Raw genomic sequence first — 22,853 nt, forward strand, 5'->3', positions numbered from 1 at the left:
TTTTTCCTCTCTGCATTGTTGGGAAGGGCCTATAAGTAAACATTTCATTGTTAGTCAACACCTGTTCATTATAAAGCAAGTGACAAATACAACTTGATTTGATTTAACAAGTGACGTAATAAGGGACCATAACTTTCACCTCAATTCACCTGGTCAGTCTATGTCATGGAAAGTGCAGATGTTCCTAATGTTTTGTCCACTCAGTGTACGTCACAGTGCTTCTATAGCTATATACACCATGATACTGCCTATTTCATTTATTCATTTAGCAAACATAAATATATATATATATATATATATATATATATATATATATATGAGGGGCCCAACCAAATTTCTGCAAGCCCACCTACCAACGAATTTCTAACTATGCCACTGATTACTAACCTCCATTCTCCTTCGTTAGTCGGTTTCAAGGCTACCCCTGTCGGCTGCTCCTGATCTACAAAGTTTATTGCAAACATCCAGCTTTCAAGAAACTGTAACAATGCGTCTCTCGAACATCTCGTTATGTCAAGGCAGCATATCGTATTTTTGATCGCTAGAAATAGCCTACTGCTTGGAGGAAAAGCATAAATATTATTCAATAATATTGTCTACTGTTAAATATCCATTATGTTTTATGATCCGGTTACTGTACATATATGTATGACTTGATGAAAAAATAAACATGGGAAATAAATCGTTTTTCGTGGCATTATCGGATATTACAAAATATATAAACTTTTGTCGCTTTAAGACTGGGCTGCCTTGAAACCGTCAAGTTCCATGTTTGTATCGAGAAATTGAAGGTACTGAACTCCATATTGAAACAAAGTTGTCAACTAGAATCTCACCCTTTTATTTCTTTATTTTAAAATTTTATTTCATATGGACCGATGTTTTCAAGATATTAGCTTTAGAATATGGGTTATTTTACTTAATTTTCCTGCGGTGAGTGGCAAAATATAAATAATATTTTCTATATTTAAACTTCCTTGAGCTATTATACATAGTCAGCATTATAAACGGCTGTTTTTCTTTATTTACGGAACAAATGGACATCTCTTCCTCGATAATCACGCAAGTAACGAGGGATGAAGAGGATAACTATAGTCTGCGCGACGAAGGTGAGTTTGGAAAAGTTTTCAAGAAGTGTTCCGTTGCGCATGACAAAGTGAATATACATACACAAGACAGGATCGTGTTTAGATGGTCAAGGCCAGAACTAAATAAATAAATCCATTTTAAAGTTCAACGGAATATGTAGAGACCCCTGTAATATTGCACTTCCATAAACAATTGCTTGAAATTATTGTAATTTACAGTCAAACTTTTGACTAATCGAAACTATCATTGTGAAGCCATATAGCTCGCCTACGACATGGCCCACTGAAAGGCCTAAATTATTATTTTAGCTAATACATTTTTGTTTGGCATAGCATCTTGTATTTATAAAAGGATGTAGTGGAAATTATTGAGTCAACGTTGGAAATCACAACCGAGTTTTTGAAAGCGTTGGGGGAAGGGGCGGGGTCGAAATGACTTGTAATGACGTTACCAATGTTTTTGATTTGTGACTTGGACAATCCGACCAAATTCACATAGAAATGTTATAGATCTGTCATTCTCATTGAAAGCAAGTCTAAGAAGTGGTAGATCTGTTCTATGTGTGCTATTTCTATGCGTCCTGTTCTTAAATTTATTTTTTGCATCTTTTATTTTCAGTTTTGTACACCAGCTTCAAACCGCTGAAAATACATTATTTTTGGTTATGGAAAATATATTTCACAGCGGTTTAGATGGTACAAGGATTCTGTACACTACACTTGCTTGTTGAACTGAAATTAGGCAAACTATTAGAATTTTAGAAACTAGGAAATGGCAGGGTGATTTTGGCGTAGTGCATCTTCAAGTTAATTTTGTCGTACAGTTATGGAAACAATGTAGGACACACCTTTATGGCTAAATAGCCTTGTTAGTCAAAAATATTTAAAAAATATATATATTTTTGTTGTTACAAAAATGTAGCAGTTATTTTTTATTGTCTGATTTTCACTGAACAAAAATATAAAAATGCAACATGTAAAGTGTTGGTCCCATGTTTCATGAGCTGAAATAAAAGATCCCAGAAATGTTCCACATGCACAAAAAGCTTATTTCGCTCACATTTTGTACACAAATGTGTTTACATCCCAGTTACTGAGCATTTCTCCTTTGCCAAGATAATCCATCCACCTGACAGGTGTGGCATATCAAGAAGCTGATTAAACAGCATGATCATTACACAGGTGTCCCTTGTGCTGGGGACAATAAAAGGTCACTCTAAAATGTGCAGTTTTGTCACACAACACAATGCCACAGAGTTTTAAGGCAGTGGGCAATTGGCATGCAGAATGCAGAGCTGTTGCCAGAGAATTGAATGTAAATTTTACTACCATAAGCCGCTTCCATTTTTTTGCAGTACGTCCAACCGGCCTCACAACCATAGACCACGTGTATGGTGTCGTGTGGGCAAGCGGTTTGCTGATGTCAGCATTGTAAACTGAGTGCCCCTTGGTGGCGGTGGTGTTATGGTATGGGCAGGCATGAGCTACGGACAACGAATACAATTGCGTTTTATCGATGGCAGTTTGAATGTACAGAAATACAATGACAAAATATCAAGGCCATTGTGAGGCCCATTTTCTTTAAGTTATATGTGACCAACAGATGCATATCTGTATTCCCAGTCGTGTGGAATACATAGATTAGGGCCTAATTTATTTATTTCAATCGAATGATTTCCTCATATGAACTGTAACTCAGTACAATCTTTGAAATTGTTGCATGTTGCTTTTATATGTTTGTTCAGTATATGTTGGACTCCAATTCAAATTGAGTAGTTGTCCTCCAAGAGACATCAAGCTACTCATGTTCAGGCTGTCCCACTACTACACTACCATTGGTCGACTGCCAGGTGTCTGTTCACAGGTCACGCACCAAGCCCCGAAAACGTGCAAGTGCACGCTTCCCCAACATGAGACCACTGCAGTGATCCCACCGCTGCCACCAATGTAGCGGAAGACAAAACTGCAACAGAGACTCGAACCATGATGCAGAATAAGGCATCTAACAGTCTGTGCCACATAAGCCCGGGCCTCTGGGCAGAGTCAGTAGTCAAAGCTCCTAGGCTTGAAAGAGACTATACTCCCTTTCTGATCTGTATTTCTATAAACAGGAAAGTGTTATTATTATTCCGACAAAACATGTTGTGCTCTGCATTTACTTTTATGCTCTGTGGTCATCTCTTATTCCCTGCATTGAAGTGTGGCTTGTTATGTAAACGCAGCAAAAAAAGAAATGTCCCCTTTTCAAGACACTGTCTTTCAAAGATAATTCGTAAAAATCCAAATAACTTCACAGAACTTCATTGTAAAGGGTTTAAACACGGTTTCCCATGCTTGTTCAATGAACCATAAACAATTAACGAACATGTACCTGTGGAACGATCGCTAAGACACGGTAGGCAATTAAGGTCACAGTTATGAAAATATAGGACATGAAAGAGGCCGTACTACTGACTCTGAAAAACACCAAAAGAAAGATGCCCAGGGTCGCTGCTCATCTGCTTGAACGTGCCTTAGGCATGCTGCTAGGAGGCATGAGGACTGCAGATGTGGCCAGGGCAATGAATTGCAATGTCCGTACTGTGAGACGCCTAAGACAATGCTACAAAGAGATAGGACTGACAGCTGATCTTCCTCGCAGTGGCAGATCACGTGTAACAACACCTGCACAGGATCAGTACATCCGAACATCACACCTGCGGGACAGGTACAGGATGGCAACAACAACTGCCTGAGTTACACAAGATGTCTTTTGGTGGAGACGTTGATATTTATAGTAAATAATTCATGTGCTTTTGGTTTCCTACCCTTCAGCATAGGCTAGTCTTTAATGTTACATTAATGTGGGCTGATCAACAGTATGTTAATTATAATTATGTGTACAGTGCTGCTGCCAAGCCCTACTCACATCCTGTTGGAGCAATGTACATTTAAACTGGTTACAGCGGGGGACTGTTTAAGAAGGTGCAGCACTGCAGAACATTGTCTAGAACAGGGTTATCTCTATTAATTACATTTATATCTGCACATTCAGTATGTTTCAGTGTGTGTAGGTTTTTGTTCCAACGAACACTACCACCTGACTGATTCAGCTAATTGTCAAGACCTTATTGTGATGAATTTGGTGTTTTGATTCTGAATCTGATGTTTGTTTTGGGGCTGCTGGTGCTGAGTTGGTCTCTATTCTTGTGCACTGCTCACACAACTTAAAACACCTGCTATACACTGAGTGTACAAAATATCAGATCAGCCTCAATTCATTGGGCATGGACTCTACAAGGTGTCGAAAGCGTTCCCACAGGGATGTTGACTCCAATGCTTCCCATAGTTGTGTCAAGTTGGCTGGATGTCCTTTTGGTTGTGCATCATTCTTGATACATTCAGGAAACTGTTGAGCGTGAAAAACCCAGCAGCGTTACAGTTCTTGACACAATCAAACCGGTGTGCCTGGCACCTACTACCATACCCCGTTCAAAGGCACTTAAATATTTTGTCTTGCCCATTCACACTCTGAATGGCACACAAACACAGCCCATGTCTCAATTGTCTCAAGGCTTAAAAGTCTTTCTTTAACCTGTCTCTTCCCCTTCATCTACACTTATTGAAGTGGATTTAACAAGTGACATCTGACATGTACGCTAACTAACAGTCATTATAGTGAGACTGTTCCTACACCCTCTTGTGGATCATTTGAGCTCTGGGTGCACCAAGGGCCGCATGGCTGCCTCTCTGTGTTCACATTGTTGTGAAATACAATCTAGATAGAGGTGGCGTATACTCCAAGATGGCTCTGAGTGCCTTCTCTCATCTTCTATTGGTTTACTTCCACTTGGTTAAAGGTTGTGTGGCTGTGGCTGTATTCCAGGAGAGAGGGGCCAAGCTAGAGGCAAGGGGGTTCTTGCTGGGCCCTGTCACTTCACACAACTTTTAACCAAGTGTGAAGACGTCTCAGATAGTGGTGTGATCTGTAAACCTTGCAGAAAATCCAATACAGGCACCTTTAAAACTATGGGCACACTTGATAAAGATGAGGAAAAAGACTATATAAAATAAATTATACAAATACTGAGCTATAGAACTCGCCAAAAAAACAGAAACCACTGGTTCGATCAGCCATTCCTATGGAGAAAATGAATGGGGAAAGAAAAGGGTTTGGGATACACATTGAAAATAAGGTCTGAGGTTAACACAGACTAAAGGAGATCTTATATATTTTGTGCTATGAGATGATATTAGTCACTTAACATGACCTTAAGGAATTATAAAGCCTTTGTGTGCTTTTTTTATTATAGAAATGCTTAAAAATTCACAAAATATGACTTAACTGATGAAGATTATCTCATAGAACAAGATATCCTAAGCCTGTGTTTACGACAGACCTTATTTTCGACGTTTATACAAAAACCCTACAAAAAAACACACCTTTTCCCATAGAAAAGAAAAAAAAAAATCTAAAATTTTTTGAGAATGTTGGCAGAATCACACATTCGCTATACAATGTAACAACTCGTATTCGGAAGAATGGATCAAGGGGGACATTTTTTTATATTTTAATTTAACCTTTATTTTACTAGGCAAGTCAGTTAAGAACAAATTCTTATTTACAATGACAGCCTACCTGGGAACAGTGAGTTAACTGCCTTGTTCAGGGGCAGAATGACAGATTTTTACCTTGTCAGCTTGGGGATTCGATCCAGCAAACTTTCGGTTACTGGCCCAACGCTCTAACCCAGTGGTCACCAAACTCCGGCCCGCGGGCCGGATACGGCCCGTGAGCACATTTGGCCCGGCCCTCTGAACAATACCAGAGACGCTATCAAATTTTTTTCCTATTTGGCCTCCAGAAAAAAAAATCCTAGGCCCGGCCATGTCAAAGAGAGAACGGAATAATGGCGAAAAGGTTAGGTAAGAGAAAAATTGATTCAGAATGCAGGGTATTTAACCTGCAGTGGACAAACAATTTTTTTTTTGTTCAATGCAAAGAAAAGGCTGTTTGTCTCATCTGTCAAGAGACGGTGGCGGTATTCAAAGAATACAATCTTCGCCGACACTATGAATCCCGTCACAAAGACAAGTACGATAGCTTGCAAGGCCAAATACGAGCAGACAAACTCTCAAAGCTAAAAAGTGGACTACTATCTCACCAGGCATCCGTTCGGGCCAGCTTTCGGGTTGCTAAACTGATAGCAAGAAGCGGTAAGCCTTTCACTGACGGAGAGTTTGTTAAGAAATGTATGGATGCTGTCGCGGAGGAGGTGTGTCCCGAGAAGAAAGATGCATTTAATGCCGTAAGTCTGTCGGCGAGTACAATCACCAGACGCGTTGAAGAAATCGGGAGTAATGTATATGCCCAGCTGCAGCAGAAGACGAAAGAATTTGACTTTTTTTCATTAGCACTGGATGAGAGCACGGACGTGCAAGACACAGCGCAACTGCTCATTTTTATTCGTGGAGTTAGCGCAAACTTTGAGATATGCGAGGAGCTGGCAGCCCTCCAAAGTCTCAAAGGGACTACAACGGGAGAGGATATTTTTGACAAAGTGTGCCAAACCATGGAGAAGTTGGACCTGGACTGGTCAAAGCTAGCTAGCATCACGACTGACGGGGCTCCTAGCATGGTGGGCGAAACTCGCGGTCTAATAGGACGCATGAACCGGGAGTTGGAAAAAGGGGTCTCACCGCCCGCTACGAGTCCACTGCCTAATTCACCAGCAAGCACTGTGCTGCAAAGTGTTGAAGTGGGATTCTGTAATGAAGGTTGTGGTGTCGTGCATAAACTTCATCAGAGCAAAGGGACTTAAACACAGGCAGTTCCAAGAATTCCTGTCTGAACTGGAGTCTACGCACGGAGATGTGCTGTACTACACAGAGGTCCGATGGCTGAGCCGGGCAGAGTTTTGAGGCGTTTTTACGAGCTGCTACCCGAAATTAACGCATTTCTTCATTTAAAAGACAAAACGGTCCCAGAGCTGATCGACCCAGAATGGAAATGGCACCTCGCATTTTTAACAGACGTGACAGAAATACTTAACAGCCTTAACTTGCAGCTACAAGGCGAGGGGAAACTCATTTGCGACATGTATTCACACATAAAAGCATTTGAGGTGAAATTAGCGCTGCTTTTGGAACAAGTGAAAAGCGCAACTTCGTCCATCTTCCTGCTACCCAAAACCTGTCGACAGAGAACCCAGCGGTCCCGTTCCCAGCTGAAAAGTGCGTGGAAGCACTGGAAATGCTGAAGGCGGAGTTCGGTGTGCGATTCAGTGAACTACATGTTCATGCAAAAGAAATCCGTCTTTTCAGAACCCCTTTGTTGCCGACATTGATGAAGCCCAGCCTTCATATCAGTTTGAGTTGGCTGAGTTACAGAACTGTGATGTTCTGAAAGACGCATTCAAGCCCAACAGTCTCATTGACTTCTATGCTGCCCTCCCAAACGACACATATCCAAACATCAAAAACACGCAATGAAAATGTCCACAGTTTTTGGCAGCACGTATATCTGCGAGAAAACCTTTTCTCGCATGAAACTGCTGAAAACCCCGATGAGATCAAGATTGACAGATGAACATTTGCATCAGTGCTTGAGACTGGCTGTAACTAGAATGGAACCTGATATTCAACTTCTCACCAGCCAGATGCAGGCCCACAGTTCACACTGATGAACATACATAGGTAAGCTCACTTTTCTGACTTGAATGAGTCATTCTGAGCATAAACAAATATAATCATAATAAAATCTACTGGGATAAAATCCATCTTTACAACCATACTGGTAGTGAAATGTATTGTGCTGTGTAGGTGCTGTATCACTTAGTTCAGTTTCTCAACCTGCTTCTTTTGTGGTTTTCACAGGGAAGTTGATGAGAGAGAGCTGCAAACAGCGGTGTCTACAAGCATACTGGAACCTACAAAAGGATTATAAGGAAGGAACACAAGAACTTTAAGAGACTGCTCATATGTGTCAGAGAGATTCTGCTCTGACAACTGAGCTGAACTTTTATCTGTTAAGATTGTGCATGGCACGACAGAAAGTTAATGTTCCATGGCTTTTTTTTCTATGAAGAACCCAGAGAGAGTTATTTAGTTATTATTTATTTCCTGTTTTTTCTGTGAAGAACTCAGAGAGGGTTATTTAGTTATTATTTATTTCAATAATAGTGTTATTATTTGTTTCCTGACTTTTTTTCTGTAAAGAACCTGGAAAGGGTTATTTGGTTATGTGTGGCTTTCTGGAAAACAATACATTTTTTAAGCTCCCCTACGATCGTCACACTTTTTCTGTTACAAACTGACACCGGCCCCCCATCAGAGAAGGGAAAAGTTATGTGGCCCTCACAGGAAAAAGTTTGGGGACCCCTGCTCTAACCCAACAGTAGGCTCCCAGCTGGCCCTCAAACCACTAGACTACCTGCAGAGATCGTGACACAAAACAACTCGGGCAAAGGACTACTAAGAACAAAGAGAAAAAGGGGAAGGAAAGACAGTGTGCGGCAGTGGTTGAGGAGGAATAAAACAAAGATTCACGCTTCCTGCTCTCCAATGTCCAATCACTTAAGGGATTTTGTACACTCATATGTTTACATCCCTGTTACTGAGCATTTCTCCTTTGCCAAGATAATCCATCCACCTGATAGGTGTGGCGTATCAAGAAGCTCATTAAACAGCATGATCATTACACAGGTGCAGCTTGTGTTGGGGACAATAAAAGGCAACTCTAAAATGTGCAGTTTTGTCACACAACACAATGCCACAGATGTCTCAAGTTTTGAGGGACCATACAATTGGCATGCTGACTGCAGGAATGTCCACCAGAGCTGTTGCCAGAGAATTTAATGTTCATTTATCTACCATAAGCCACGTCCAACATCGTTTTAGAGAATTTGTTAGTATGTCCAACCGGCCTCACAATCGCAGCTCAGGACCTTCACGTCCGGCTTCTTCGCCTGCGGGATCATCTGACACCAGGCACCTGGACAGCTGATGAAACTGAGGAGCATTTATGTCTGTAATAAAGCCCTTTTGTGGGGAAAAACTCATTCTGATTGGCTGGGCCTGGCTCCCCAGAGGGCATATGCCCTCCCAAACCCACCCATGGCTGCACCCCTGCCCAGTCATGTGAAATCTATAGATTAGGGCCTAATGAATTTATTTCAATGGACTGATTTCCTTATATGAACTGTAACTCAGAAAGATAGTTGAAATTGTCGCATGTTGTGTTTATATTTTTGTTCAGTATATATGAATACAGGGAGGTCTGTGTGATGACCTTTTCCAAAACTTGGCTGTCGGAGGCTGTGCCCGACTCTGAAGTCACCGCTGACGGATTCACTATTACCCGTATGGACAGAGACAGTGAGGCTACTGGTAAGGAGTATGGAGGGGGGTCTGTGTGCTGATCAATGACCGATGGTGTAAAACTACAATTGTCATGAGAGAAAAAAATGCACTCTTGATATAGATGTACTGTCCGTGTCACTGTGCCCGTTCTACCTCCCCTGTGAATTACTCCACCTTTTTCTTACAGTTGTTTATGTCCATCCAAGAGCCAACATTGTCAATGCAGTTGGTCAAACATGGTCTCCGACCAACTTATAGACAGTTACTCAAAAAGGAGGTGGTGGAAAAACAAATACAGGTGTGGGAAAATGACAGTATTGCTAAATTGCAAGGATGTTTTGATTGTGCTACCTGGAGTGTATTTGAAGAATCCTCAGCTGACCTGAACCGAGATGACGGATGTAATATCTGTGATATCTGCCTATATTGAATGTGTTTGCCTCCGGGAATCCACTGAAACTGAACAAGTTCTTCACCCGCTTTGAAGCAGGTGGCGCACACGGTCCCCCGGCCTGTCAAGAGGAGGATGTCATGGCAACCAACAGTGTGCTTGTCATCAATGAGGAATTCATACAACGAGCACCAAAAGAGCCCGGTGCCTGATAACTTAAGTGTTCATGTCCTGAAACACTGTTCCACTCAGCTAAGCGGTGTCTTCTGCTCTTTTCCAGCGGTCCCTGGATACATTGAATTTACAATCTTTGTGAAAAAAATGTATTGTACCTGTCCCAGAAACTCCTCATCCATCTGCATCAAATGACTACAGACCTGTTGCTCTTACCTCTCTCTTGATTAAATCTTTTGAAAAGATCACTAAGGCCTATATAATCAACACCACCGAACACTATCCACTATCGGCATATCTATTTTTTATGGCCATCGAAATGTCAGCTATTAAAATCAGATCCAACAATAGTATCAAGGGCCTAGAAATCAAGGGTTTAAAAACGATGGTGTCATTGTATGATGATGATTCATGTTTTCTTTTAAATCCACAATTTGGGTCCCTCAACAGCCTCATAGATGATCTAGATACTTTTTCTAACCTCTCTGGATTACAAAAAAATATAATAATTGTACTATGTTACATGTTGGATCACAGAAAAATACAACTTGTACATTACCATATAGTTTACCAATAAAATTGTCTGATGGTGAAATAAATAAATGATCTCACTCCAATGAATGTTAATAGAAAGTTAGCAAAAATCGATAAAGATCTTGCTACCATGAAAAGGAAAATATCTGTCTATTTGTGGAAAAATTACCCTGATTATCTCTTTAGTCATATCCCAGTTTACCTATTTGCTTGTGGCCTTGCCTACATCTAGCGACTTGTTCTTTTTAATTAAATGAGCAAAATATATTCCATTTGGATTAAAATGATTAAATATTAAAACATTAGACCTCTCACTAAAGGCTTCAGTCATTTAAAAGTTACGTTTAAATCCAAACTGGTTCTCTAGCAGATTAGTAGGAATGTCTCACCACATGTTCAATAATGTCCCTTTTCCCTTCATTCAGATTACAACCTCCCACTGTAGGTTATTTGAAAATGAAATGCTTTCCAAAATATTTATATTTTTAAACAAGCCATAGAAAGTTGGTTGCAATTTCAGTTTAATCTACCAGAAAAGACAACCACAAATATTACAATAAATACTATGGTTAAACTCAAAATTACAACCAACTAATTACAGCATTACTGCTAAAATGGAAGAGTCAAGTGGAAAGGGAAGAAAGTAAAAAACTTGTGATGGCAAAAAAAAATATATACCAGTTTAATTTAAATACATTTTTACAGCTGTGCCAAAATGATAGCAAAAAAGTTGGGAAGAGATTTTCGATGTACCGATTCCATGGCACATGGTTTATGAAATGATACTCAAAACAATGCTGAATTAAAAAGTTTTATATTTAAAGTTTCCTACAAAATCTTTGTTTTATATGTGTATTTTATATACAGTGCATTCGGAAAGTATTCAGCCCCCTTGACTTTTTCCACATTTTTTTTACGTTAAAGCCTTGTTCTAAAATGGTTTAAATAAACATTTTCCCTCATCAATCTAAACATAATAACCCATAATGACAAAGATATTTACAAAAATGTGAGGGGTGTACTCACTTTTGTGATATACCGTACATACTTTTGTACCTTTTTTCTCCAGCATCTTCACAAGGTCCTTTGCTGTTGTTCTGGGATTTATTTGCCCTTTTCGCACCACAGTACGTTCATCTCTAGGAGACAGAACACATCTCCTTCCTGAGCAGTATGACGGCGGCGTGGTCCCATGGTGTTTATACTTGCGTACTGTTTGTACAGATGAACGTGGTACCTTCAGGCGTTTGAAAATTGTCCCAAGGATGAACCAGACATGTGGAGGTCTAAATTTTTTGGGCTGATTTCTTTTGCTTTTCCCATGATGTCAAGCAAAGAGGCACTGAGGTTGAAGGTAGGCCTTGAAATACATCCACAGGTACACCTCCAATTGACTCAAATTATGTCAATTAGCCTGTCAGACATTTCTAAAGCCATGCCATAATTTTCTGGAATTTTCCAAGCTGTTTAAAGGCACAATCAACTTGGTGTATGTAAACGTCTGACCCACTGGCATTGTGATACAGTGAATTATAAGTGAAATAATCTGTCTGTAAACAATTGTTTGAGAAATTACTTGTGTCATGCACAAAGTAGATGTCCTATCCGACTTGCCAAAACTATAGTTTGTTAACAATACATTTGTGTAGTGGTTGAAAAACGAGTTTTAATGACTCCAACCTAAGTGTATGTAAACTTCCGTCTTCAACTGTAAATTTGATATTTCAATATAAATGCTCATAAGAATCCGCCTCTTTATTTCAATATTCGCGTAAAATTATATACCTAAATCTAACTGCCTGTAGCAAGGATATGCATATTCTTGATACCATTTGAAACTAAACACTTTGAAGTTTGTGGAAATGTTAAAATATTGTAGGGGAATATGACACATTAGATGTGTTAAAAGATAACACAAAGGTAAAATAATATTATATCATCTTTGAAATGCAAAAGAAAGGCCATAATGTGTTATGCCAGCCCAGGTGCCATTTAGATTTTCAGCAGTGTATGTGCACAGTTTTTTTATTCTGATCCAATGAGCTATTGCATTTCTGTTCAAAATGTTGTGTCAAGATTGCCCACATGTCCCTAATTGGTTTATTAATACATTTTCAAGTTCGTAACTGTGCACTCTCCTCAAACAATAGCATGGTATTATTTCACTGTGATAGCTACTGTAAATTGGACAGTGCAGTTAGATTTTGTCACGTCTGCCCCCCCAGCGCTTGAGGACGCCAGGCTGCCCTGCATTACTCACTCCTATCATCTATTATGCACACCTGCCTTCCCTCGTCACGTGCATCAGCGATATTAGACTCACCTGTATTCACTCATCATCTGTTTATTTCCTCCCCTATATTTGTCAGTTCCCTTGCTCTGTTCCAAGGTGCTGCATTGATTGTCTTTTGTATGTTCTACCTGTTTGCTGATGCTGTTCCTGTCTCGTTCCATGTTCATCATTTTTAAAAATGTTTTACTCCCAGTACCTGCTTTGTCTCTCCAGCGTCATTCCAAGTTATAGAATGCAGCAGCCATCATACGAAGCATCGGGGCATAATGGCATTCCGGTTGGTATGGTGACATCGGCTCTGGGTCTCCGCCGATGGAACCGGGGGTGCCTAGCCAGCTCGTTGGGCTTCCACTCCCTAGCTGGCTCGAGAGGTTTCCTTGCCCCGGTTGGCTCGGATGGCGCCCATCCCACATCACGCTCCTCTGGAATCTCCTCCGCAGCGGGATCGACAGGCGTCTTGCCTCAGCCGGATGCTGACACTGTTCCTGTCTCATTCCATGTTTGTCATTTAATAAATGTTTTACTCCCAGTACCTGCTTCTTCTCTCCAGCGTCATTCCATGTGACAAATGTAAGCTTTCTGCCAATATCAGATATGTCTATGTCCTGGGAAATGTTCTTGTTACTTACAACCTGATGCTAATCACGTTAGCCTACGTTAGCTCATCCGTCCCGCGAGGGACCCACTGACTGTAGAGTATTAAAAAAAATATATGTTTTACAAAAAATTCTAAAAACCTGTTTTTGCTTTGTCATTATGGGGTATTGTGTGTACATTGATGAGGGGGGAAACAATTTAATCAAAAAATATGGCTGCAATGTAACAAAATGTCAAGGGGTCTGAATACTTTCTGAATGCACTCTATATATTTACAAAAACATGTATGGGGGATTGGAAATGATGCCGGCAATTACATTGCTGGAAGCCACAATCTATCTGCAATATTAAAGCTGACCTAACCCCTAAAAAATATATATAAAATAAACACCAAACGCATCCTTGACCCCCTCCAATTTGCATACCGGTTGGAGAGAGGAACAGATGATGCCATCCACTCAATCTTAAATCTGGTGTTATTTCATTTGGAGGGCAGAAAAACCCATGTGCTTATCACGTTCGCAGAATTCTCCCCGGCATTTAACACAATCAATTTGTTTGTCATCGTGGACAGACTGAGAGGAGACTTCAGATTTGATGCTATGCTTATCACATGGATCACCAACTTCCTAACTCAGCAGGTACGAATTGGCAACACACCCTGAGGTGCGCACTACTTCAGTTGCTTTGGTCAGCCTCTTTGAAGGAGATGAGACTGAGCACGGACTGGCTCTGGATGATTTTTCTGTCTGGTGTGAGTCATCCCTTCTAAAATTAAACATATGAACAACAAAGGATATGGTGATTGTCTTTCGAAGCAATGCTACCATGTACACACCATCACTAATAACGGGAGCCCATCGAAGTAGTGTAGGAGTACAAATACCTTGGGCTAGTCACAACAGTCTGTCCTGGGAAACAGTGTACTGACTCTATTTTTAAGAAAGGCCAACAGAGTGTATTTCCTACGGAAACTTGACTTTTTTAAAGTGGACCTAACCATCAAATCATTCATTGAGAGCATTCTGTTGCTTGATCTGCTGGTTTGGGAATATCAAGGTTGCACTGAAAAATAGGTTGGGAAAGATAATGGGATAGACCTCTCTACCTGGCATAGCCCTTCAGAAGGCAAATAAAATAGAATTGACTCTTTCCACCCCGAATTCCAGTTTTTTTTTAAATAGGGCCAAGGACCCTTTTTAATTCCGAATGCAATTCTGCAGCTTAACAAAATGTTGGACTAATTGCACTTAAGCACTTGCATTTTAACATGTTGCCTATTTTTTATATTTTTTTATATGAAATTGCACTTACCCAGCCTACTTGCTTGTAAACATCCTTTGCTATTTTTTTTATGTGATATGTTATGACTGCTGCAGAATGAATTGCCTCCCTGAGGACATTACAGTTTTCTGAATCATATTTTACAGTCGGTATCAGGTTATTTTCTGCATACGCATCCATCCATCTTTCGATGCCAAACCCACCACTGGTGTGCATGGCCAAAGAGCTCTATTTTCATTTCATCTGACCATAGCACCCGGTTCCAAGCAGGTTGATGTTTATTGTCATGAGTCTTGTCCTGGAGACAGAACTGAGTGATTTCCACTTTGGCCAGCTGCAAAGTCAAAATAGGCTGAAATTGTAAAAATGCATGAAAATCAAAACGTGCTTTTAGGTCTTAATTTAAGATTAGGGTTAAATCAGATCAAATTTTATTTGTCACATACACATGCTTAGCAGATGTTAATGCGAGCGTAGCGAAATGCTTGTGCTTCTAGTTCCGACCATGCAGTAATATCGAACAAGCAATCTAACCTAACAATTTCACAACAACTACCTTATACACACAAGTGTAAAGGAATGAATAAGAATATGTACATATAAATATATGAATGAGTGATGGCCGAACGGCATAGGCAAGATGCAGTAGATGGTATAGAGTACAGTATATACATATGAGATGAGTAATGTAGGGTATATAAACATTATATAAAGTGCCATTGTTTAAAGTGGCTAGTGATACAAAATGATTACATCACTTTTTCCATTATTAGAGTGGCTAGAGTTGAGCTCAGTTACCTTAGCTTTCTTGGGAACAGGAACAATGGTGGCCCTCTTGAAGCATGTTTGAACAGCAGACTGGGAAAGGATTGATTGAATATGCCCGTAAACACACCAGCCAGCTGGTCTACGCGGCTGGGGATGCTGTCTGGGCCTGCAGCCTTGCGAGGGTTAACACGTTTAAATGTTTTAGTCGAGTTGGCTGCAGTGAAGGAGAGCCCACAGGTTTTGGTAGCTGGCCGTGTCATTGGCACTGTATTCTCCTCAAAGTGAGCAAAGAAGTTTAGTCTGTCTGGGAGCAAGACATCGTGGTCTGCGACGGGGCTGGTTTTTCTTTTGTAGTCCGTGATTGACTGTAGACCCTGCCACATTACTCTTGTGTCTGAGCCGTTGAATTGCGACTCTACTTTGTCTCTATACTGACACTTAGCTTGTTTGATTGCCTTGCGGAGGGAATAGCTACAATGTATTCGGTCATGTTTCCGGTCACCTTGCCCTGATTAAAGGCAGTGGTTTACGCTTTTAGTTTTGCCCAAATGCTGCCGTCGATCCACCGATGCACTTGCTAATAAACTTGTTCACCGAACCAGCATATTCATCAATGTTGTTGTTCCACGCTATGCGGAACATATCCCAGTCCACGTGATCGAAGCAATCTTGCATTGAACAGACCTGAGCGCGGATGCTTCCTGTTTTAGTTTCTGTCTATATGCTGGGAGCAGCAAAATGGAGTCGTGGTCAGCTTTTCCGAAAGGAGGGCGGGGGAGGGCCTTATATGCGTTGTGGAAGTTAGAATAACAATGATCCAGGGTTTTGCCAGTCCGGGTTGCGCAATCGATATGCTGATAGAATTTAGGGAGCCTTGTTTTCAGGTTAGCTTTGTTAAAATCCCCAGCTACAATAAATGCAGCCTCAGGATATGTGGTTTCCAGTTTACATAGAGTCGAATGAAGTTCTTTCAGGGCCGTCGATGTGTCTGCTTGGGGGGAATATACTCAACTGTGATTATGATCATTATCATTATGATTAGCAGTATGATAAAGGTTAGGGTTAAGTTTAGGGTTCGGTTTAAAATCAGATTGTATGATTCTGTGGCTGTGCCAGCTAGTGACCACTCTTGCAGAGCTGCATCCAGAAAAAGATTAATGGTGAAAAACGCAAACCTTTTGTTGGTTGCTCTCAATAAATGTGTTTTATTTTTATGGCAACCCTTCCAAATAACCTATTGGCATGGAGGTGGGGTCTATTGTAGATAGACGCCTCACAAGTCCTCACCTGGCAGCTTTATTAAATAGTAACCACAAACACCAGGCTCAACGTCAACAGTGAAAAGGCGACTCCGCGATGATGGACTTCTAGGCAGATGTCCTCTGTCCAGTGTTCTTTTGCCCATCTTAATATTTTCTTTTTATTAGCCAGTCTGAGATATGGCTTTTTCTTTGCAACTCTGCCTAGAAGGCCAGCATCCCGGAGTCGCCTCTTCACTGTTGACGTTGAGACGTGTTTTGCGGGTACTATTTAATGAAGCTGCCAGTTGAGGCATCTGTTTCTCAAACTAGATACTCTAATGTACTTGTCCACTTGCTCCGGGGCCTCCCACTCCTCTTTCTATTCTGGTTAGAAACAGTTTGCTCTGTTCTGTGAAGGGAGTAGTACACAGCGTTGTACGCGATCTTCAGTTTCTTGGCAATCTCTTGCTTGGAATAACCTTGATTTCTGAGAACAAGAATAAACTGCCGAGTTTCAGAAGAAAGTTATTTGTTTCTGGCCATTTTGATCCTGTAATCGAACCCACATAGGCTGTTGCTCCAGATACTCAACTAGTCTAAACAAGGCCAGTTTTATTGCTTCTTTAATCAGGACGACAGTTTTCAGCTGTGCTAAAATAATTGCAAAAGGGTTTTCTAATGATCAATTAGCCTTTTAAAATTATAAACTTGGATTAGGTAACACAACATGCCATTGGAACACAGGAGTGATGGTTGCTGATAATGGGCCTCTGTAGATATGTAGATATTCCATAAAAAATCTGCCGTTTCCAGCTACAATTGTCGTTTGGAACATTAATTTGATGTTATTTTATTGGACAAAAAAATGTGCTTTTCTTTCAAAAACAAGGTCATTTCTAAGTGACCCCAAACTTTTGAACAAAGTGTATATATAGTACAGTACCAGTCAAAAGTTTGGACACCTACTCATTCAAGGGTTCTTCTTTATTTTTACAATATTCTGCTTTGTAGAATAATAGTGAAGTCATCAAAACTATGAAATAACACATATGGAATCATATAGTAACCAAAAAAGTGTTAAACAAATCAAAATATATTTTAGATTATTCAAAGTAGCCACCCTTTGCCTTGATGACAGCTTTGCACACTCTTGGCATACTCTCAACCAGCTTCATGAGGTAGTCACCTAGAATACATTTCAATTAACAGGTGTGCCTTGTGAAAAGTTAATTTGTGGAATTTCTTTTCTCAATGCATTTGAGCCAATCAGTTTTGTTGTGACAAGGTAGGGGTGGTATACAGAAGATAACCCTATTTGGTAAAAGATCAAGTCCATATTATGTCAAGAACCGCTCAAATAAGCAAAGAGAAATGATAGTCCATCATTACTTTAAGACATGAAGGTCAGTCAATCTGGAAAATTTCAAGAACTTTGAAAGTTTCTTCAAGTGCAGTTGCAAAAACCATCAAGCGCTATGATGAAACTGTCTATGAGGACATGAAAGGAAGAGTTACCTCTGCTGCAGAGGATAAGTTCATTAGCGTTACCAGCCTCAGAAATTGCTGCCCAAATAAATGCTGCACTGAGTTCAAGTAACATACACATCTCAATATCAACTGTTCAGAGGAGACTGTGTGAATCAGGCCTTCATGGTCGAATTACTGCAGAGAATCCACTACTACAGGACACCAATAAGAAGAAGAGACTTGCTTGGCCCAAGAAACACGAGCAATGGACATTAGACAGGTGGAAATCTGTCCTTTGGTCTGATGAGTCCAAATCTGAAATGTTTTGGTTCCAACCGCTGTGTCTTTGTGAGACGCAGAGTAGGTGAACGGATGATCTCCACATGTGTGGTTACCACCATGAAGGATGGAGGAGGAGGTGTGTGTGGGTGCTTTGCAGGTGACACTGTCTGTGATTTATTTCGAATTCAAGGCACACTTAACCAGCATGGCTACCACAGCATTCTGCAGCAATGGCCATCCCTTCTGGGTTGCGCTTTGTCACACTATCATTTGTTTTTCAACAGGACAATGCCTCAACACACCCTCCAGGCTGTGCAACAACTATTTCACCAAGAAGGAGATTGACCTGGCCTCCACAATCACCAAACCTCAGCTCAATTGAGATGGTTTGGGATGAGTTGGACTACAGAATGATGGAAAAGCAGCCAGCAAGTGCTCAGCATGTATGGGAACTCCTTCAAGACTGTTGGAAAATCATTCCAGGTGAAGCTGGTTGAGAGAATGTAAAACGTTGTCATCAAGGTAAAGGGGTGGCTACTTCGAAAACACTTTTTTGTTTACTACATGATTCCATATGTGTTATTTCATAGTTGTGATGTCTTCACTATTATTCTACATTGTAGAATCTGTTTTTCAGAATTTTAATCAGCATGTTAAATGTGCAATCAGAGGGAAAAACCTCAAGACCACCTTTACTCCACACACAGAGACGCGTACAAAGCTCTCCCTCGCCTTCCGTTTGGCAAATCTGACCATAATTCATAATTCTGATTCCCGCTTACAAACAAAAATTAAAGCAGGAAGCATCATTGAACACTTCCAAGATGGCGTAGCAGTCAGACGTCTTTGTCCGCGTCTCGTCGTGTTCCATGTATATATTTTTTGATATATTTTTCTAAAGCTGAACTTCAAAATACTCTCCTGCAACCCGCCTCACCCAATGTGGTGTGGATCTGCTTTTTTTCTAAGGTATTTTTCTTTACTTCTGAACCGGAATCCTCCAAAAGAAGCTAGCCAGCTAGCCAGCTACTAGCTAGTAGTCAGCTAACCACTGCTAGCGGTCATCAGCTAACCTGTAGCTCGGAAAACTCATGCTGTTTTGGACAACGCGATTCAAACCAGAGAATACCGGACCTATTTTTTTTTCTCCATTCCCCGGATTCCAATCGCAAGCTCTGAACCTTTTCACCTGGATCATCACAGCTAGCTAGCTGCAATTGCGAGTGGCTACTCCTGGCTAACATCTCTGTCCCGAAGCAAGCACCAGTTAGCCTGTAGCTAGCCCATGCTAGGCCCATCTTCCGGCTAGCTGAAGAGGTCCATCATCCACTCCGGGGCTACAATACCTATTTTGTCAATTGGCCCAGACCCCTTTTACTGCCGGTACGGAGCTCCTTCACGACTGGACTACTGACATAATCTGCCCAAGGGGGTTATTCAACTGGCTCCGACATCGCGACGTCCCCTGAATGCCAATTTGATAGCCTGCTAGCCGCGGCCTTCTAGCTGTCTAGAGCATGTTAGTTAGCTGAAGAGATCCATCGGCCACTTTCTTGGGCCACTATACCAATTTTGCCAATTGTACTGGACCCCTTTGATACACGGAACCCTACGAATCCGTCACGACTAGTCTATCGACGTAACCGAACGAGGATGTAACCGAACGTCCCTCTAAGGCCATTCTGCTAGCTTGCTATCCCCGGCCTGCTAGCTGTCTGAATCGCAGTGTCACCAGCCAGCCTAATTACTCACTGGACCCATATGATCACTCGGCTACGCATGCCTCTCGCTAATGTCAATATACCTTGTCCATTGCTGTCCTGGTTAATGATTATTGTCTTATTTCACTGTAGAGCCTCTAGCCCTTCTCAGTATGCCTTAGTCAACCCTTTAGTTCCAACTCCCACACATGCAGTGACATCAGCTGGTTTAAATGTTTCTAATGATGAGACAATATCTCTCTCATCATTACCTCCAATGTATTCATATCCTACCATACCTTTGTCTGTACAATATGCCTTCAATCTATTCTATCGCGCCCAGAAACCTGCTCCTTTTACTCTCTGTTCCGAACGTACTAGACGACCAGTTCTTATAGCATTTAGCCGTACCCTTATCATACTCCTCCTCTGTTCCTCTGGTGATGTAGAAGTTAATCCAGGTCTTGCATCTGCCTCTAACCCTAGGAAGCTCTTTGCAACCTTCTCCTCCCTCCTGAATCCTCCTCCCCCCCCCTCCCCCTCTCTGCAGATGACTTCGTCAACCATTTTGAAAAGAAGGTCGACGACATCCGATCCTCGTTTGCTAAGTCAAACGACACCGCTGGTTCTGCTCACACTGCCCTACCCTGTGCTCTGACCTCTTTCTCCCCTCTCTCTCCAGATGAAATCTTGCGTCTTGTGACGGCCGGCCGCCCTACAACCTGCCCGCTTGACCCTATCCCCTCCTCTCTTCTCCAGACCATTTCCCGGAGACCTCCTCCCTTACCTCACCTCGCTCATCAACTCATCCCTGACCGCTGGCTACGTCCCTTCCGTCTTCAAGAGAGCGAGAGTTGCACCCCTTCTGAAAAAACCTACACTCGATCCCTCCGATGTCAACAACTACAGACCAGTATCCCTTCTTTCTTTTCTCTCCAAAACTCTTGAACGTGCCGCCCTTGGCCAGCTCTCCCGCTATCTCTCTCAGAATGACCTTCTTGATCCAAATCAGTCAGGTTTCAAGACTAGTCATTCAACTGAGACTGCTCTTCTCTGTATCACGGAGGCGCTCCGCACTGCTAAAGCTAACTCTCTCTCCTCTGCTCTCATCCTTCTAGACCTATCGGCTGCCTTCGATACTGTGAACCATCAGATCCTCCTCTCCACCCTCTCCGAGTTGGGCATCTCCGGCGCGGCCCACGCTTGATTGCGTCCTACCTGACAGGTCGCTCCTACCAGGTGGCGTGGCGAGAATCCGTCTCCACACCACGTGCTCTCACCACTGGTGTCCCCAGGGCTCTGTTCTAGGCCCTCTCCTATTCTCGCTATACACCAAGTCACTTGGCTCTGTCATAACCTCACATGGTCTCTCCTATCATTGCTATGCAGACGACACACAATTAATCTTCTCCTTTCCCCCTTCTGATGACCAGGTGGCGAATCGCATCTCTGCATGTCTGGCAGACATATCCGTGTGGATGACGGATCACCACCTCAAGCTGAACCTCGGCAAGACGGAACTGCTCTTCCTCCCGGGAAGGACTGCCCGTTCCATGATCTCGCCATCACGGTTGACAACTCCATTGTGTCCTCCTCCCAGAGCGCTAAGAACCTTGGCGTGATCCTGGACAACACCCTGTCGTTCTCAACTAACATCAAGGCGGTGGCCCGTTCCTGTAGGTTCATGCTCTACAACATCCGCAGAGTACGACCCTGCCTCACACAGGAAGCGGCGCAGGTCCTAATCCAGGCACTTGTCATCTCCCGTCTGGATTACTGCAACTCGCTGTTGGCTGGGCTCCCTGCCTGTGCCATTAAACCCCTACAACTCATCCAGAACGCCGCAGCCCGTCTGGTGTTCAACCTTCCAAGTTCTCTCACGTCACCCCGCTCCTCCGCTCCCTCCACTGGCTTCCAGTTGAAGCTCGCATCCGCTACAAGACCATGGTGCTTGCCTACGGAGCTGTGAGGGGAACGGCACCTCAGTACCTCCAGGCTCTGATCAGGCCCTACACCCAAACAAGGGCACTGCGTTCATCCACCTCTGGCCTGCTCGCCTCCCTACCACTGAGGAAGTACAGTTCCCGCTCAGCCCAGTCAAAACTGTTCGCTGCTCTGGCCCCCCAATGGTGGAACAAACTCCCTCACGACGCCAGGACAGCGGAGTCAATCACCACCTTCCGGAGACACCTGAAACCCCACCTCTTTAAGGAATACCTAGGATAGGATAAAGTAATCCCTCTCACCCCCCCTCCCCCTGAAAAGATTTAGATGCACTACTGTTCCACTGGAGGTCATAAGGTGAATGCACCAATTTGTAAGTCGCTCTGGATAAGAGCGTCTGCTAAATGACTTAAATGTAAATGTAAATGTTGCAGTGCCTAGCTCCATTCCTATTACCCAGGTGCTCTCATTTGTTGACTTCTGTAACCGTAAGAGCCTTGGTTTCGTGCATGTTAACATTAGAAGCCTCCTGCCTAAGTTTGTTTTATTCACTGCTTTAGCACACACTCTGCCAACCCGGATGTCCTAGCTGTGTCTGAATCCTGGCTTAGGAAGACCACCAAAAACCCTGAAATTTCCATCCCTAACTATAACATTTTCCGACAAGATAGGGGGCCGAGTTGCAATCTACTGCAGAGATAGCCTGCAGAGTTCTGTCTTACTATCCAGGTCTGTACCCAAACAATTTGA

The 22,853-nt window shown here is 42.2% G+C and overlaps 1 protein-coding gene and 1 long non-coding RNA gene across 2 annotated transcripts in view; both read left to right on the forward strand.

Moving 5' to 3' along the window:
• The first annotated feature begins 747 nt into the window (after positions 1-747).
• LOC115107622 (carboxy-terminal domain RNA polymerase II polypeptide A small phosphatase 1-like) overlaps positions 748-22,853 on the forward strand; it is a 71,856-nt gene continuing 49,750 nt past the window's right edge. Inside the window, exon 1 of the mRNA XM_065011645.1 lies at positions 748-1,109. Coding sequence (XP_064867717.1) covers positions 1,077-1,109 — 33 coding nt within the window. The 5' untranslated portion in view covers positions 748-1,076. The remainder of the gene's footprint in view (positions 1,110-22,853) is intronic.
• Positions 9,367-13,349, forward strand: LOC135559574 (uncharacterized). Its single transcript, XR_010461507.1, has 2 exons — positions 9,367-9,455; positions 9,616-13,349. It is a non-coding gene; the product is annotated as an uncharacterized LOC135559574 (long non-coding RNA).

This window comes from Oncorhynchus nerka, linkage group LG3 (assembly GCF_034236695.1).
Source record: "Oncorhynchus nerka isolate Pitt River linkage group LG3, Oner_Uvic_2.0, whole genome shotgun sequence".
Taxonomy (NCBI): Eukaryota; Metazoa; Chordata; class Actinopteri; order Salmoniformes; family Salmonidae; genus Oncorhynchus; species Oncorhynchus nerka.